At 35.1% G+C, this 16,817-nt stretch overlaps 1 protein-coding gene across 4 annotated transcripts in view; it reads right to left on the reverse strand.

The window, feature by feature from the left end:
• The window catches only part of LRBA (LPS responsive beige-like anchor protein), a 408,434-nt gene that overhangs the window by 118,233 nt on the left and 273,384 nt on the right, over nt 1-16,817 (reverse strand). For all 4 annotated transcript variants that reach the window (XM_064651760.1, XM_064651761.1, XM_064651759.1 and 1 more), the window contains 4 exons: nt 12,700-12,817; nt 11,101-11,203; nt 9,135-9,250; nt 6,733-6,845 (listed from right to left, as the gene is read on the reverse strand). In XM_064651760.1, the coding sequence (XP_064507830.1) occupies nt 6,733-6,845; nt 9,135-9,250; nt 11,101-11,203; nt 12,700-12,817 (450 nt within the window). The remainder of the gene's footprint in view (nt 1-6,732; nt 6,846-9,134; nt 9,251-11,100; nt 11,204-12,699; nt 12,818-16,817) is intronic.

Genomic DNA, 16,817 nt, shown 5'->3' on the forward strand with positions numbered 1-16,817 from the left:
GCACCTAAAATTGACACAAGAGCAGGATGGACAATAACATCAGATACGAACTTAGGATATAATTTTGAACATCCATGGTTAATTCTGAGCTATGGTTTTTCTTGTCTTTGAGTATTTCTGCATTCAAAACAAAACTCCTCCTTCAGGCAGGGGAAGATTATGATTATTAGGCTTATTACCAAAATTATTCTTTTTGATCCTGTAAACTTGCCTTTTGCCCTAATATCTAAATAAATAAATAAATAAATAGATTGCTTGAAGATAATTAAGTGATTCTAGAAAGTGATACATGCATCTGAAGTGCAAATAGTATGCTTCTTATGACTTCAAAAAATAAGCCTCTGGTGGGAAAATAAGAGAACAGGGAAGAGAAAGTAAGAATGGCAACAAGATGCACTCTATCATCCACTTGTATGTTCTCTAGAGGAGGTGGTGTGACACAGAGAATAACCAACTAAAGATGAGGGGAGAAAAAGGTCATGCTATAAAAGGATGGTTATAACACTTTCAAAGAGCAACCTAAGGAATATTTAAAAAATATCAGAATATCAGAATACTTAAAAAAATTCTATCTACACTAAGAGTAGCATTTCAGAAAGTATGTTTTGACAAATTATCTCAGAGACACATCTGGGTCAAGCTTCAGCCTCAGCAGGTCCCCACAGGAGTTGTGGAGGAACGGGCTGCTATGGAAAGCATGTGTTTATTGCAAAATGCATGGAAATCACATGTTTATTATGAAAAAGGCCCAGATACAAATGCTGCATGAAGCTTAAAACCAACAAACCAGCTCAAAAATCTGTCTTTCAAAGTGAAACAAGAAATTGATACCAAAATCCAAACAGTTAATGTCTCTAAGGACCATGTCTAATTCGGGCTTGACAATCCAATAACCACTTAATTTAAATAAATCAGTCTTCCTCGTGGCTGAGTTCTCGCTTTTCTGCCCGAAATTGTCTCGGGCGGCCCTTGTCCGTGGTGCTGAACCCCACGTCCTGGCGGGGACGAGGTTTGCTCTGAGTGGGTCCCTGACCATGGTGCTGCAAACATGGGATTGGGACCGAGGAGCCAGGCGACTGGGGCAGATCAGCCACAGACCAATGGGGCCGTTTGCAGCTTTGTCTCCCAGTTTTAGCAAACGTGCTGACGGAATTGATACAACAGATCAATTCAGATGTCAGAAAGAATCATTGACCAATTTTATCATTCATCCATGATGGAAATCTGTCTGGGTGTTGCTGGCATTTGAGAGTCTCACAAAATCACTTTTCCCCATTTAGAAATGGGGGGAAAAAACGTTATTAAGTCAAAACCTTTCATGGGAATATAACAGACTACCCAACACTTTAGTTTGTACTGTTTCTAACTACAAAACAGATTATCTGGTCTATACAAAGAAAGTTGATAATAGTCCTAAAACTATAGCACTGTCATGAGATGTGAACAGGAGAACTTCATAATCTTGCAAAGCCTTCTTTAAAGGGGGTCTTTACAATTCCCTTCCCACCACCTCTTTTCAGATCTCTCTCCTTATATTCAAAAAGAACAGATCAGGAAGAAAGGGTCTTCATTCTCCCACCTAGATTTTGCTCTTGCGTGGTTTCCTAAATGGAACCATCGCATGAAAGGTTCTGTTCAGAGTATTGCTTCCCTGCTTGAATGCTTCCCTCCTCCTAAAAATTTCTCCCAACATGATTATGCCAAATGTTTAGGTCTGTTTACCCCTTTGCAGAAACACATATGGAGATCCAATGTACATCTACAGCAATATGATAAACCAGTTTCTGTAATCATTTCCTTCAACTCTGCCTTTCTCTGTACATAATTTTAGAGAGGATGCAGTGTTCCTCTCCTCAAAGAAGCAACTCGTGTTTCACAAAGAAAGTATGAAAACTTATTATCTGATAATGAAGAGGATCTGTTAAATATACTTTATGCTAAAAATATAAAATCCATAGAAGAATAAAAACGGAATAACAAAAAATGTGTCTCCTTTTCAGATATTACTGCTTCAGGCTGACTGTAGATACCTCTAACACTCTTTCTGGAGGTGATCCAAAAGTCTAGAAAATATAATGGATGTTTTCTTAAGTAACATGGATTATGATAGAAAATCTGAAATATTTTATTTCCTGTACTGTCCTGTTTTAGCAGGGATTCACATTCCTGGCTTTGGAATGCTTTTTAAATAAGTGGTATCTTTTGTCACAGGTACAGATGACAAATTTACTGTCTGAAATACCAGTGACAAGGCAACCAGGGCAGATGCTGAGCCCAGCAATGTCAAGCCTCAAAGGTTTTAGTGCCTAAATTCAGATGTAATTGCCTATCAAAATAAGTCATCACCGCTGTACCCACTATTGTTAGTTCTCGCACTGTTCCTCTCATCCTCTTTTAGTGTCCAATTTTGAGAACATACTTTATGCTTAGAAGGACACTGAATCCTGGTGAGTTTATCAGTTTTAAATGGTAGCAACCTGAAATCATTTTGTCTTGGAGCATGAGCTGAATAAAATGTTAATTTTTGTTTCCTGGTTCACAGAATGCCTGTACAGATTTTAATGCTACTCTAGAAAAAAAGATTTCTTTTAAAAATTTGCAAAACCGTAATAGGTGCACATCAAAATATTTGTTACTTTCTATCTCTTTGCCAAGAGGTAAGAAGAAATAACTAAGCACATTTAACGCCCATCCCACCCTGCCTCCTCTTAGAGGAAAATACGCAGCACAAGTTACATGTGCAGTGAATTTGTGCTCCTGAAATGGGCACCCTGCAACAGAATTCAGGTTGGCATGCTGAAGAACAGTCAACAGTGAAGATGACATCAGAACAACAAAACTAGTCTACTTTGTCATGGTAAAAATCTATTACTTCTCTTCTGTCAAAGTGTATTTTATATCAGTGGCTCCCACATACCAATTAAACACCTCACTTCACTGGAGGGGAGAGCTATTTGTTGCCTTTGTACACTTGACTGGAAAAGAAGTCATTACATACATAACAGCCACTATAAAATTGATGATGATTTAGCAAATATTGCACTGAAATGATAAAAATGAGAATAAAAATATTATTATGTACACATGTAGCTATAGTGCAGACAGAAGAAGATTTAAGAGTGGCATAAATTTCTTCTTCTAGTAGTGTCAGCTCATGATCTTACAGAAATTTTGTGCCTTTTGAAAGAAAAATTATTAACAGCTGTTTGCATACAGCAAGATCTTGTAACAAACTTTTGAGAGTAAAAAATCATGCTTTCATATCTCAGTATTTTCCATGTATTTTTACTTCTATTTTTTTCCCTATTGAAGATCAGAAACACAACAAAATTTATTGCTTCTACTGAATAAGGAAAAGGAAAAAAATGTGGTTTTGAATAACATAAAGTAATGCAGAGAAAGGCACACGTTCTGGTGGGAAACTGTGTCTGTTGCATAAATAAAATATATACAGCTATAAATATAATATGTAATACTCATTCCAAACCACAGTCACCTCTTAAGAAATAAACACTTGAATCAAAGCAGGGTAACAGACTGGCAGTGCACTCCTGGCATTTGTCAGGAGCATTCATCAGGCTGACAGTAATATTAACCACAATACATTTCAGTTGCTTTGGTTTATCATTGTGTGACTGATGTTCAAAACAGTGCCATGAGAAGCTGCTTAAATAAAGTGTTGGTTTAACCTATACACTGCAGTCCTTTAAATCTGTACTAACTGTGGACTTCTAGATAATATATTAACAAAACTGTTACTTGTATTTGATGCTTTGTAATACCTGACCATAACTTGCAATTTCTAAATAAATTTTTAAAAAGTTAATTTTTCATTTTCTTAGGTACCAACAAAAGTGAAAATATTGACCTGACACCCTTTCTGCCAGACCAAAATCAAAGTTCTCCTTTTCTTTACTCAGTGGGAGCACCACATTGTGATGAGTTTCTGGATGTGCATTAAAAAAGACGTAAATGACTGTCAAAACCATGTAAAAATTTAAGTGAAATATCTTTAAATATTTTGAAAACCTTTAGCAGTGCAGACATGCTACAATACATAGTTACTACTTGTTTGGAAGCATTATCCCCGAGATAACAGTGCTAAAATGAAAATATCACAATATACATGGCATTCACAAATTTTCCTAGTTGAATATTAGCAAGGTCTTTCAGATACTTGTCACAAATTCATCATTTAGTTTAACACTAAGTTTAACATTTAAACTATACAGAGTTGATGCTGCTAGAAATGCCAAAACAATGACCAAAACTTGAACTGCTGTATCTGAGACAGGTATGGCATAAAGACTTTCACTGTGTGTATGGGAAGGACTGACATTCATCCACAACAGCATCAAGACACACTATCTGATCAACAACATTTAACGGATCATATGGGAAAATTCTTGTTAAATATACATATATGTATAAATATTCACTAATCCCTAACAACAGGGACAATTCCCTGATAATCTCCTGTTGAAGATTAAAAACTGCCAAGAATATCATGTAATAAGGCTAAATAACACTAATGGAACTCCTACTACTCAAAATACAGCATGACTGACATCTAATACTGCAAAAATTATTTGCTGTATTAAGTTCACAGTTTTCCATCAAATGACTGAGAAAGTCAAACATAGATACAGATATACCTAAGTAACATCCACTTGGCAATGTCCCTAAATAATGACCTCTCTCAGCAACAGCAATGGAAAGATTCCCTCAGAACTAGAAGTAGACTTAGTAATTCTCCTCAAAGATTCCTTTCATGAACAGAGAAATCCTTATAACTAGTCACTGTAAATTAAAAAAAAACATAGAAATAGAGCAGGTTTGCTATCCAATTTCTTGATGGAGACAAGTGCACTACCTAACTTAAAACACTTCCAACTTAGAATATTCTGTGATTTCTCTAATTCTGTAAAATGAGGAAAAATGTTCTACACTGCACTTAGTTCTATTTCAGGGTGGAGACAGAAACACTAGGACTACAGTGTTGACTGAATCAACTCTTTAAAAATGAAAATACAATTAAAAGGAGACACCTCAGAACTACAGCAGCCAGAGAATCCTTTTTTTTTTGTTTGTTTGGAATTATTTTAGCAATGACATGATAAAAGCAGAAACACGTGTAATTTAACAAAAGTTAATGGAAAATGACATTGCAAAAATCATGTCATGACCAAGGAACTCATTAATGGTTAGTATTTAGTTTATGTACTAATTCAAGCTACACAGAGCTGATGTTACTTTTAAGTTTTCAATTTTCACTTAAGTACAATTCACGAGTGTACTCTAGGTTGCTGACAGGTAGTTTTAGTTGTAAATTACCTTCAGATACTTATTGGCCTGGGGATTATTAATAAAGCATTTATTAAATTCAACAAGAAAAATTACTTTAAAATACTGTTTACCTTCAAAATTACTTTAAAATACTGTCTACCTTCAAAAGATTTGTTAAAATATAAAATATATGCAGGTTTACCCATGAATATGGGTCTGTGTCAGTCAGACATTCTGAGAAAGCACAGAGTTAATGATTTATTCAAATTAAATAACACTATTAGAAAATGTTACAATGACAGTACCTCAGAATCTCTGCTTCAGACTTAAAAACATTATTCCTCTACATAATTATACATGGACAAAAGGAACAGTGTAGTCTTCAAATATACATGGATACTAAAAAATACCTGGAAGTTTTCACAGACCTGTGTTTAGCTTAATCAACTGCAAACCGAAAGCAAAATCTTTTAAAGCTGTCATACTTCTGTGGGGATTTTTTTCTACCAAATTACCAAATTCATATGAAAGACTTTTGTAACAAACAAGCTGTAATTAAAATATATTCCTAAACTTTTCTACTAATCAGCTATACTGCTCCATGTGCCAAGCATTGCCCGTAAACTTTAAAAAAAAATCCTGTTTGATGATTAGTGCACCCAGTTTTCGAAGAGAAAATGAGATCCTCCTACTTTGTAAAATGAAATACTCCTTTCTGGGAGACCATTGAAAGGGAATAATCACATTCTATAAACAGGCTGTGTAATATCACTTCTGAGAATGTGTGTGTGGGTGAGGGGGGGTGTTGACAAAAAAAACCCCACAGGGCTACTCTGCCAGAAGGAAGTTGTTTGGAAAAGTTGTTAAAAACTGACAATGTCTGTCTGACAAAGGACAGTAGCACTGCTTGAGCATACCTGAAGGGGCACACAGAGGAAGTGAAAAAATAAAGTTTTTACTTACTGGAATACAGGATTTAAAAGTATTTAAAATATAGTGGTATCACAGGCTTTGCTACTAAAAAAAGCACATTTCTCATCAGAGAAAAGAGAAAAAAGTTAATTTTTAATCTTCAGCAGCATCAGCATTCCTAATTGCACTAAAATTTGAAATGAAATGTAACGCATACGTCCTAACTAGGAGCACCTTCCAACAACAATTATTAAGCTGATACAATCAGAAGCAATAATAATACATCAACAACTCATTTTTACATGATCTGATCCCCATTATCAGTATATGCATGCAGAAATTAAACACTGTAATGGTTGCTGGAGGTTGGTGGAGGTTGGACCTGCTGACCCACTGCGGTTCCTTTCAAATGTGACCAAGTCTGTGATTCTATGTTGTGCTTTTAACATTAATGTATTAAACACAGCAGAAAACATTTACAAGACTGCAAGCTATTGTGATAAATATATAAATAAAATATCTGATGACAAATACCTTTGACAAGTCCCTGAAGTTGCTAGGAAGAGTAAGGTCCAACTCATCTGATTCATAGTTGGTGATAACCCAAGGGAAGACAGGGTACTGATTTAAATCATTGTAAGTTCGACCTGACAAATAACAAACAAACACCCACTGTGAATAAAGAATTATATTTATCTAAAATACCAACCTCTAAAGATGCAACAATATAATTTTATGAGCTCTTCCAAAGAACTGCAATTCATTTCAGTCCTTTTATCATTTCAATATCTACTTTGCTTTACTGAAAGGATAATGAAAAAGTTCACAAACTGCTAGTATTTAATTTAAAACATTGCAGCCCATTTCACTTTAATTGTAAACTCTTTTGCATACACTAAGATTGACAGTTAAATCCATTCATTTCCTATGCATTTCTCCTTTCCTTGTTTCTGTCATCTTGTCCTCCGTTTCTTTAAGGTGAAACACTTAAAAAAATGGAGGGGCAATGATTTTTGTTGATACTAAAGAAGTAAAGCAATATTTTCACATACTATATTAAATACAATATGTGAAAGCAGAATGAAGTAGGTAAAATTTTAGATTGAGAAATTATTCAATTAATAATCGGTTCATCTAGAGAATGCACTTCAAAGGGAATTACTCCTGGCTCCCTGGCTATCTATGGATACCCCAACATTTATCAGAACACAAAATTTGTTCTGGATGCAGGTTCCTGTGTACACCTTCATGCATCTAAGATGAAAATAATATCCTTCTTCTGGTAATAACAAAATATTCAATTAGGATAAACGTATACCATACATACACATCCACCACATAAGCTGGTTTCTAATTTTAAAATGCATAATTTTTACATGGATCCTGTCTCTTTTCATGATATTCTTGCAGAAGCTCATACATTCATATCATCTTCAATCAGTATGTTCTTGAGACTTTGTACACCCTGATCCTAAGAATCTCCAAGGACAGGTTTTAACTTCTTCCGCAGGAATATTGTTTTACAATCCAGTCTATGAAGTTGTCAGAAAACATTTTCTAAACTTCTACCCAAGCTTTTCTTCTTCCAGTTTTCTTACACCATTCAGTATTTTTCCAATCTGGTTTGTAGGATTTTTAAATGGTATAGTCAGATCCTTTCTTGCCCTAATTGGTTGGTTATGTTGCATATTACCTCTTATTCAGGATTAAGGCTACTTAGGTGACACAGTGATAACTACCTTTATTTCTTTCAATTTTATAACTCTCTATCATGGGCAACTCAACCTTCCCTTTTTCTATAACTTTATCTTTTTGTTTCTTTTAACCTCAAACACCAACTAAGTAGGAATCCAATTTATTATTTCAATAATATATTAAAGCTGAAAGGGATCATTCATTAGAGCCGCTGAAAACAGTGTCATGATTTGCCTCATTCAACTTTAGCAGTAATGAGGCAAGGAGATCAACCCCTACTTATAAAAAATCTGCCAGTATCCTGCCATCTCTGACTTAATGACTGATTACAGAAACTAGCAAAACTGACCATTTGTGTAAAATGAAATTAGTGAGAGCAGAGGCATTTGTTGTGTCAATCGTGTTAGCAAGAGCCAAGTCTGAAAGGGAATTAACAGATCTTTCAACACTGTCAATACCACGGAAAAGAGCAGAAAACTGAGAAACTTTCTAAGTTGCTCAGAGAATAAAATAAGCTGGGAAACAAAAGAGAAGTCATGAGACCTAACAATCAGCCTCCATTTACTAAACTGAAGTCAAGCTGGTTAGAAGCTAATGGGGTAAGATGAGTTAAATGAAATATAGGTTAGCATTTACAGAATGAGTGGTTAGGACAAAAACACATGGTTACAAATCAGAATTTGGGAATGTATGAATGGTGTCCTAGCACAGCAGCACTGATGATCCAGGTGTTGCACTCTTTTTTGAGACCAATCATACATCCTGTAACAGTAGTATTTATTGGCTCCAGGAATATCCTGCTCCCTAGCTGAGATTTCCCAGCCCTACAGAGAACTTGTTACATCTATGATATTTAGGGAAGATATTAGAATATTAGAACTTAGAATACTAAAGATAAAGAAATTACTATTTTTGAGACTCTCCTAAATAGCAGACAGTCTATGTAGAGCCTATCCTTCCACAACAATTATGACATTCTGACTTCAGACACATATTGTAAGTGCAGTTCAGTATAGCACTATGAATGCCTCTCTAGTCTTGCATAAACACAAATATAAGTATGGATTAGTAAATTTAGTGAAGATTTTTGTCAAGTTCTTCAGGAGAAAATCATACATAGAAAAAACTATTCATTAAAAGAGCAAAATCCAAGTTGTGCCCCACGTCTGTTGAGAGTATGCCACGATTAACTCCTTTTCTCTGTTAGCATAATAATTTGTAAGTATAGTAATTAGCAATACCTGCTATAGTGTTTAGAAACATCAGGTATTCAAAGTTGGAAATTTCTCGGTGTTGCCATCGCTGGGTCATATTGGAAGCTTTGAAAATCTGTCGTGGACTAGCCAAAGAAATGCGCCTGAAAAAACCAAGGAAATTGTAAGAAAATAATGAGAAAACCTGGTGGGTCTTCCTTTTTACATATCTGAATTTTAGTGGCAGTTGTACACATTCTTTTTACTAGGTCTGTGCTAGATTTCTCTGGAGATCAAACTGCTACTTGGACACTTGAAGTTCATTTTAAAAGTTTTATAATCTAATAAGAATAAAAGACTTAAAACATCTGACAGATGGATATGTCAGGATTTGAAAGATTTCAAACAGAAACCTTTACAGCTGTGCAAATCGAGCTGCTCCATGACAGCTTGATGTACTACAGAAATATGTTACTAAAGATTTAGAGAGATGGAAGAGCATCAAATAAGAAAATTACAATACTTTTAAAATTTCACATAAGAACAAATTAATCTTTTAGGATAGGTTTTTAAATCCCTCAAGAACAAAGGAAAACAATGATAAGATGATAGAACTTCATTACAAAGTCCATCCTCTGGAGATCTAAATTCTGGGCAGTGTTGGGGAGTTAGTCATAAATAACTCAAGATTTTTAGAATTTGATGCCAGATTTTCTAATGTTTGTGAAAGAAGATTGTAAAGTCATTCCTTGGAGTGATAAATCAAATAGAGAAGAACTTATCATAAAATTCCCCAAACTGTTTTGTTCATAACAAAAACATCTGTAAATACCAAACCCACAACATTTAGGGGGAAAAAAAATCTATGTATAGTTTTAGTTAACAAAACTTTACAGATACTGGCAAACAATTCAAGGAAACAGTTACTGTAACTAAATTCTTTTTAATAAACTGCATTATATTATAAACAAATCTATCAATATAAACAGATGGGAAATTCTGAGCAAGTGTGTCTATAGTTCAATGTATATTTAAAAATTTTCACATGTAATTTGTTTCTGTAAATAGAAATCCTGAAGTTCTTACAGAATGGCTATACTTGCAAGCTAAACTACAAAACACAATAGAAAACATCCCCAGCTATTTTAATCCCATTTCTATGTACAGAAATCTATTAAAAATAAAAATTTAGAGAAACCACGATCAATATACTACATAAGAGTTGCTGCTGATTCTAAAAATTTGGAGACTAATCTACTCGTAACAGTTTGTAATTCATTAGAATACAAGAGGTAGCCAATCCAACTAGAGATGAGGTATACCTCAAAAACTTCTATTCCCATTACCCTCAGGGAACATTAAACTGTGCTGCTGTGTTTCACCCAGAGAATTGCTGGTAACCAAGCTCTCATCTTCTGCTAAAAAAGATGTAGCAAACTGAATCATATCCTTCAGGTTTAGGATCCAAACACACAGCCTGAAGCTGGAATACTAATTTCTCACCATGTCAAATTTGAACAGTGTCCTCCAGAGCTAAAAGACAAGCACAGCATATCATTCCTTCGCATCCAGTTCAGCTTATGTTGTTCTGCACATCACTACAATAACTTTCTGATGAGGAACAATCATTTTCATCTATGTTTAAATACCACAGAGGGTTCAGGGATGTCACAGTCAAGCTAATATATTTGAATGCTGCCATAAAAGCTAATCAGTCCCACAACCAGCCTTAAATTTTAGTGAGTTGGCAAGCACGAAGAAACCTCTTTTCCTTTAGAAGGGTAAATGACTGAGTATCACTGCCAAAAAGACAGAAATCACAAAAAGAAAAAATCTCAAATCCCAAAGTTGTTATTAGGCAAACACAATGCAAATAGCATGCAGAAGTGATAGGCTGAGGATGTGCACCTTCTGTAAACTAGTTGGTGGTAAAAGCTTCAAACCATGTGGGCTAGTTTGATGAAAAAAGACCTCTTAGAAGTGACAGATAAAATTATCTCAGATTGTAAAATACCTGGTCTGGGGCAGTCCAAAGATAGTACCAATACCGACCCGAGGTAGACAGTTAACCACTTTCTTTACTGTTGCTTGGTCAGGGAAGTTGAACATGACACCCACTGTGAACACAAGAGTTGAAGTACAGCATGATTTTACACCTTTTATTTTAGGCTTTCTCACACAATAAAATTTAGCCCTAAGTTTTGGCTTTAAACAGGTAAAAGATTAGACATGTTTTCTTCAGGTTAGTATAGATTTATTTTTTTATAATTTCCAGAACTGCTTTTATTTACCACTAACAGGAATTTCAATAGAAGTTGTCACTGTTACAAATCTTATGAGGTTTACATTTGTTTTCCCTTCTGAATAGAAGTTAAATCTATATGCACAGATTGACTGTCTAGAACTGATAAAGTTTATATTTACACATTTCCAATTTTACTTTCTAGGTATTTTCTAGACATAGTCTTCAAAATATTATCTTGATATTTTGTTTGAATTATTTGAATGACACTAGTGAAGCAGCAACCCAAAAAAGTAAATAACAATCTAATTATAGTGTCACAAATGGACATTTATGACTTCACAGAGTACAACTACAGGCTACAAAATAGGAAAATATTTATGCATATGACTAATATTCTGTTGGACAATATGCACAACAGTGCTCTACAAGATACACACCTGATATTTACCAGCCACATTCAAGATCAGACACCATTTTAAGCTATGATAAAAACCTTTTTACTAGAATACTGACTGCATATAACATGTTATCCTATGAAACATTTCTCGATTTCAGGACAGTGCTCCATATCATTACCAAAACAATGTCCTACATTTTAAAAGCACTTACTTTAAAAGACTTACTTTCTTTAGTGTCTTTGTATACAGTTTTCAAAGTTTCATACCAGCACAAAAACAGTATCTGAAGAATTTTAGTCTAAACTGCAAAGACATCATATATAATCTGGTTTAAAATAAAATGCAGGGGGACAAAATGGCAGAAGAAAGCTCTCTAAGTCTCAATGCACTGTGTTTTGAGTGACTTGTCACAGCACATTGTGTGTCTGAAAAATGAACTGAAGAAAGGGAGGGTGAAAAAAAATTCATAAACAAGTCAAATCCACATTTACTTCTTGGAGTTGCACTAGGGTCTAAATAAAAGACATTGTTACTAGAAATAAAGCATGAAGGCATATCAGTCATTGGTCTAATCCAGTAGTGAAGTTCTTTCATTATGCTGTTTTGGTGTGTACAACTAATAACTATTACCCTCCAAAGGGACACAAAAAATCCTTCATGCATAACAGATCAGAGGTAGGAATGTCTTAAGTGGGAGTTTTCAGAGAATGCCAAATAAACACACGGATATAAATGAAAGTGAGGCACTGCTAATGCACAGTTTTCATGCTTGATCATAATTCCTCATTGAAAAAAAAAAGTGAAAGGAGAAACTAAACTACAAAATTATACTAACTTAAATACTGAGAAATTTAATCTAAGCCCTCCTTCTGTCTACACAAATCCATACCAAAACAGATGTGACTAAACATGCAAACAGAATACACGTGGCCCCAAATCCACACCTGTCATTCCTCTAAACTCACCGTACCTCTATTTGCCATGAATATCTCCAGTGCTGTATTTTGCAAAAGATAACGTCGGGAAAAGATAGCTCGAATCTCTGAAAAGAGCCATTTTCCATGGAGTCCTTCTGTATATGCCAGAATCTAGAAGAACAAGACAGAGAGAATTTTTTAAATACGTTGTCTATATAGATAATACCTTGTAAAAGGGAAACTCTTTGACCCACAAATATGTATCCCACCAATTACATGCAAAATCTGCAGCAAAATAAAAATATGCTCAAACTTCAAATCATTCTATGAACATATAATGGATTTTTGGTACTCCTAAATTCAACTACTCATGTCAAATATTTTAAAAATTTGCTTGTACTTTTCCCTTTAAAGACAACTGCCTATTTTCCACAATAGTTTCGCAGTTTCAGAAACAAATGTTTGGCACTTCAGCAAAGCATTAAAACATATTCTTAAACGTACTACTAGTAAAATTAGATGTATCTGCACTGACTTTAGCCTTGTAATAACAGGCCTGTAACAAATAAGCAAGAAAAAATGTCTTTAAAGAAAAAAAATGTTCCTTAGGTTTATCGTTAAGGCAACATTCATTAATTCTGGAACCAGAAAGGTTGGCTGTATAAGAGGTTAAGTATCATTTTGTCAGCTAAGGTTAAACACAAACCTGCAAATGAACTCAGCATAATCTCTCTATGGAGTAAGCGGTTGTCAAAGTAACTTGTTACAATTCCCGTCATCCCATCTGACAGACACAGATGCTTAGTCTGCCTTCACAATTCAAACTAATCCCATTTTCAGTCCTCAGCCACTTTGTTTCTTTGTTGCTTCACTTTTTCCTTTTCGTTTCAAAGCTTAATTATATAAGAGTAAAGGGACAGAGAGACTGGACACTTCTCTACCTCAGATTAACAAACCATAAGCGAATGAAATTATGAGATTTGTCAATTTTAGCAAACACAAAAGCACTTAACAGAAACCCATCACAGAAAAAGAGACTCGGAAGCAATCCTTGTTAACATCACTCTTACCACAATTTCACTTGAGCAATATACTGTGTATAAAAAAGAAAAAGTGAAATTCAAGCACTTAACATAACAAAGCCTGTTAATGAAACCAATCATTTGTTTACAGATTTTTAACAAAGGAGGATTTTGCCTCACATGTAGCATATATTCACAAATAAAACCTGCATTTTTGTAGCAAAGAAAGCATTATAAAAGCTCTACACAATACAGTATAAAGTACAGTACCACGTTTGTGAATTAAAAGCAAACAAGTCTGGCAAAACAAAAGCAGATAGCACAGGTGATCAGAACATACAAAGCAAATCATCTCCCACACCTTTCTTTTTAACTTAATCTCTCATCTTCACCTCAATACAAGTGCCACAGTCAACTTCTCTCCCAAGCACACACACACACAGAAAGAGAAGGAAAAAACTGAATAATTATTCCGGTACAAATTCTAGAAATATGATAAAAGGACCAGAGATTGTCAATGGTTGCTAAACATTTCTGGAACCGGGGAACAGACTTGGGCCACGCTGACACTTTCCATACCACATCCATAACCCATCCACACTAATTGGCAGGTTTGTATAATTCTGTGGTGCTATTCAGAACCACCGTGGTTGGCTTTTGTCACACGCATATAAATATCCCTTAAGCGCACGACATCAAAAGAGGTAACAAAGGAGACAAAGTTGCAGTGTTTGTGTACAAAAATCTCTTAGTGCTTTTGCTGGTATTTATCCCTCTTACAATCTTGAAATTGGAGCTTATAATTTCAATGATTGGGGGTTTTTTTTGAGGCAGACAGCAGTGTGATAACCTCTGCTTTTCCGCAGTAACTATTAAAATACAACAGCCCGCTTGTCGCTATCAGCCTGCGCATGGCAAATTCAAACACTTACTACGTGGATACTCTGAGTAATATCAGCAAGTCAAATAATTATCATTTTTACCCTGTGAAGTTTTTTGTAAGAGTGGGAACCCTGCACATGACCCCAGGCTTGCTGCACGCAACCTCCTCAAAACTGGAAGGAAAAGCACCGACTCGAAAACAGCAGAGTTGGCTTGCACTGTACACCCTGTACAGCCAGGGTGAAGTTATAGAATTCGGTATATAACAGGATTTACAGCAGAAACTGGGACTGCACTGCAGAAACACCACCAGCCACCGCTATAATAATTCTCCGAACTGCTCATTAACAGAAGTTATAAGGAAAGAGAAGCAGCTGAGGCCGGGCTGAGCAAGGCCTTCATTTCAAGTTGGAGTGGTGTCTGCCTGGTCTGCAGCTTCACTTCAAAGTCTCTGGAGTTCAATTAAAACTGGATTAGGTGGAAGCAGACCTTCTTTGGGACACTCTGTTCTCTGAAACTCCAGGCACACTGACAGCACCCTAGACAGAGGTCTAGCCCGCCAATGAACCAGTTGCCATGGAAACTGCAGCATTGCCCCTGCTCCCTGCTCATCCCACCACCTATAGTAGATGAAAGGTCCAGAAGACAAACACATTTCTTTCATGTGCATTACTAAGTATTCCTTATGAAAATCCAATACAACCTTTTATTCCCTAACAAATATCTGATTTTAGTAACAGAACCTCCTAGTTGCAGAAACAGACTCACTCTTTGAATTAAATTCAGCATTTTTATTCTGGCAAAGGGAATTTTTTTTTAAATTATTGTTATCACAGCCAATATCAGAATCACAATTGTCAAAAACTATTTTTGCATTTGCCTGTTTTCACCCATAAGCCAACACAACTCAGAACTCTTACTTCAGAATTTAAGAACAACTATCTTCTTCATATTATTGTGCAATATGTTGAGTTCAAAACCAACTACTTTCTGCCTTTTGTCATCACCAGTTTTGGAACAACTTGTGGAGCAGAGATTAATGAGGGTGTACAATCTAATTTAATCTGCACAAGTAGTACTGCCTCCACATGAAGAAGTATTTATAGAATTTCACTTGATTCAACCCATCAGATTGAAGTTTAATCTACTGTACATTTCATTTGTTTCAAAAGACACCACATCTTACAGGACTAAAGACAATTTATATAGTTAAACATTTCATTTAAAATCACATAAACAAATGAGCCAACTGTAAAGCTCTACAGTTCCAAAAATCTCATCAGACAAACTGTTCCGTGATTAGACTTTGGCAAAACCAGATGAACAGATGTCATGACAACACTCCTAAAGACACAAAATTACTTTCACCTTTGCATGAAGTCCCTTGGTTGCTTCAAGTACTAGAAATGAAGGTCTAAAGCAATAATCAGTGCTCATACTCATGCTGCAGGCCCTGACACTACACAGCTGGAAGAAATTCCCCAAGAAACCAGCAGGTGAAGAACAGCCAGCTTCAATTTCCACTTGCAGGAGATTTTGAAATCAGAGCTGCATGAAAGCTCGGGTAGCACAGTGCTGATCACAAATTAAGATCATACATAAATAAAGTCCTCTCCTCACGATCTACAGTTATATATCAGCTACTTTCCCCACATTAAAATGATCCCATAGAAGCTATTCTGTATTTTGTTTATAAAACAAATGCCCCACCACCTACCTTTTCTTCAAAACTCTCCCTTGAAGGTTGATCATAAACAATGTCTATTGTAAAAGATTTCATGCAATAGTTAAAAGATACCACCACTACAGCTGCCTTCTAAATTAGAAAAGTAATATTTCACTGAAGACTAAATGAATATTTTGCTTTACCTTTTAAGCAAGCCAATTAGCTATCGTATATTTTATTTTATTTTATTTCAGAGAAAAGTACTATTGATCTTGAAAATGTGAATAGGCTAGAAGTAATTAAGTCTGCAAATGGGTTATAGAACTGAAACAGTAATTGAATAATTATATTGCTTTAATGTGCCAGCCAATTTAACTGCTACGAGTAAAATAAAAACTAAATAGCTTATTTAAAAAGCTGTTGCACATCTGTATAATTTCAAACAAAAGTTATGATGTAAGACAATGAGAAAAAAACCCAAACAATGAAGCACCAAATAAAAAAATAAAGCATTTAATTTACATTTTAATTTGACAGTAGTTGAGAGATAAAATTCATAAATACATTCTTCTAGCAACATTTCCTGTCATTTGGGGGCATT

This window comes from Pseudopipra pipra, chromosome 4 (genome assembly GCF_036250125.1).
Source record: "Pseudopipra pipra isolate bDixPip1 chromosome 4, bDixPip1.hap1, whole genome shotgun sequence".
Classification (NCBI taxonomy): Eukaryota; Metazoa; Chordata; class Aves; order Passeriformes; family Pipridae; genus Pseudopipra; species Pseudopipra pipra.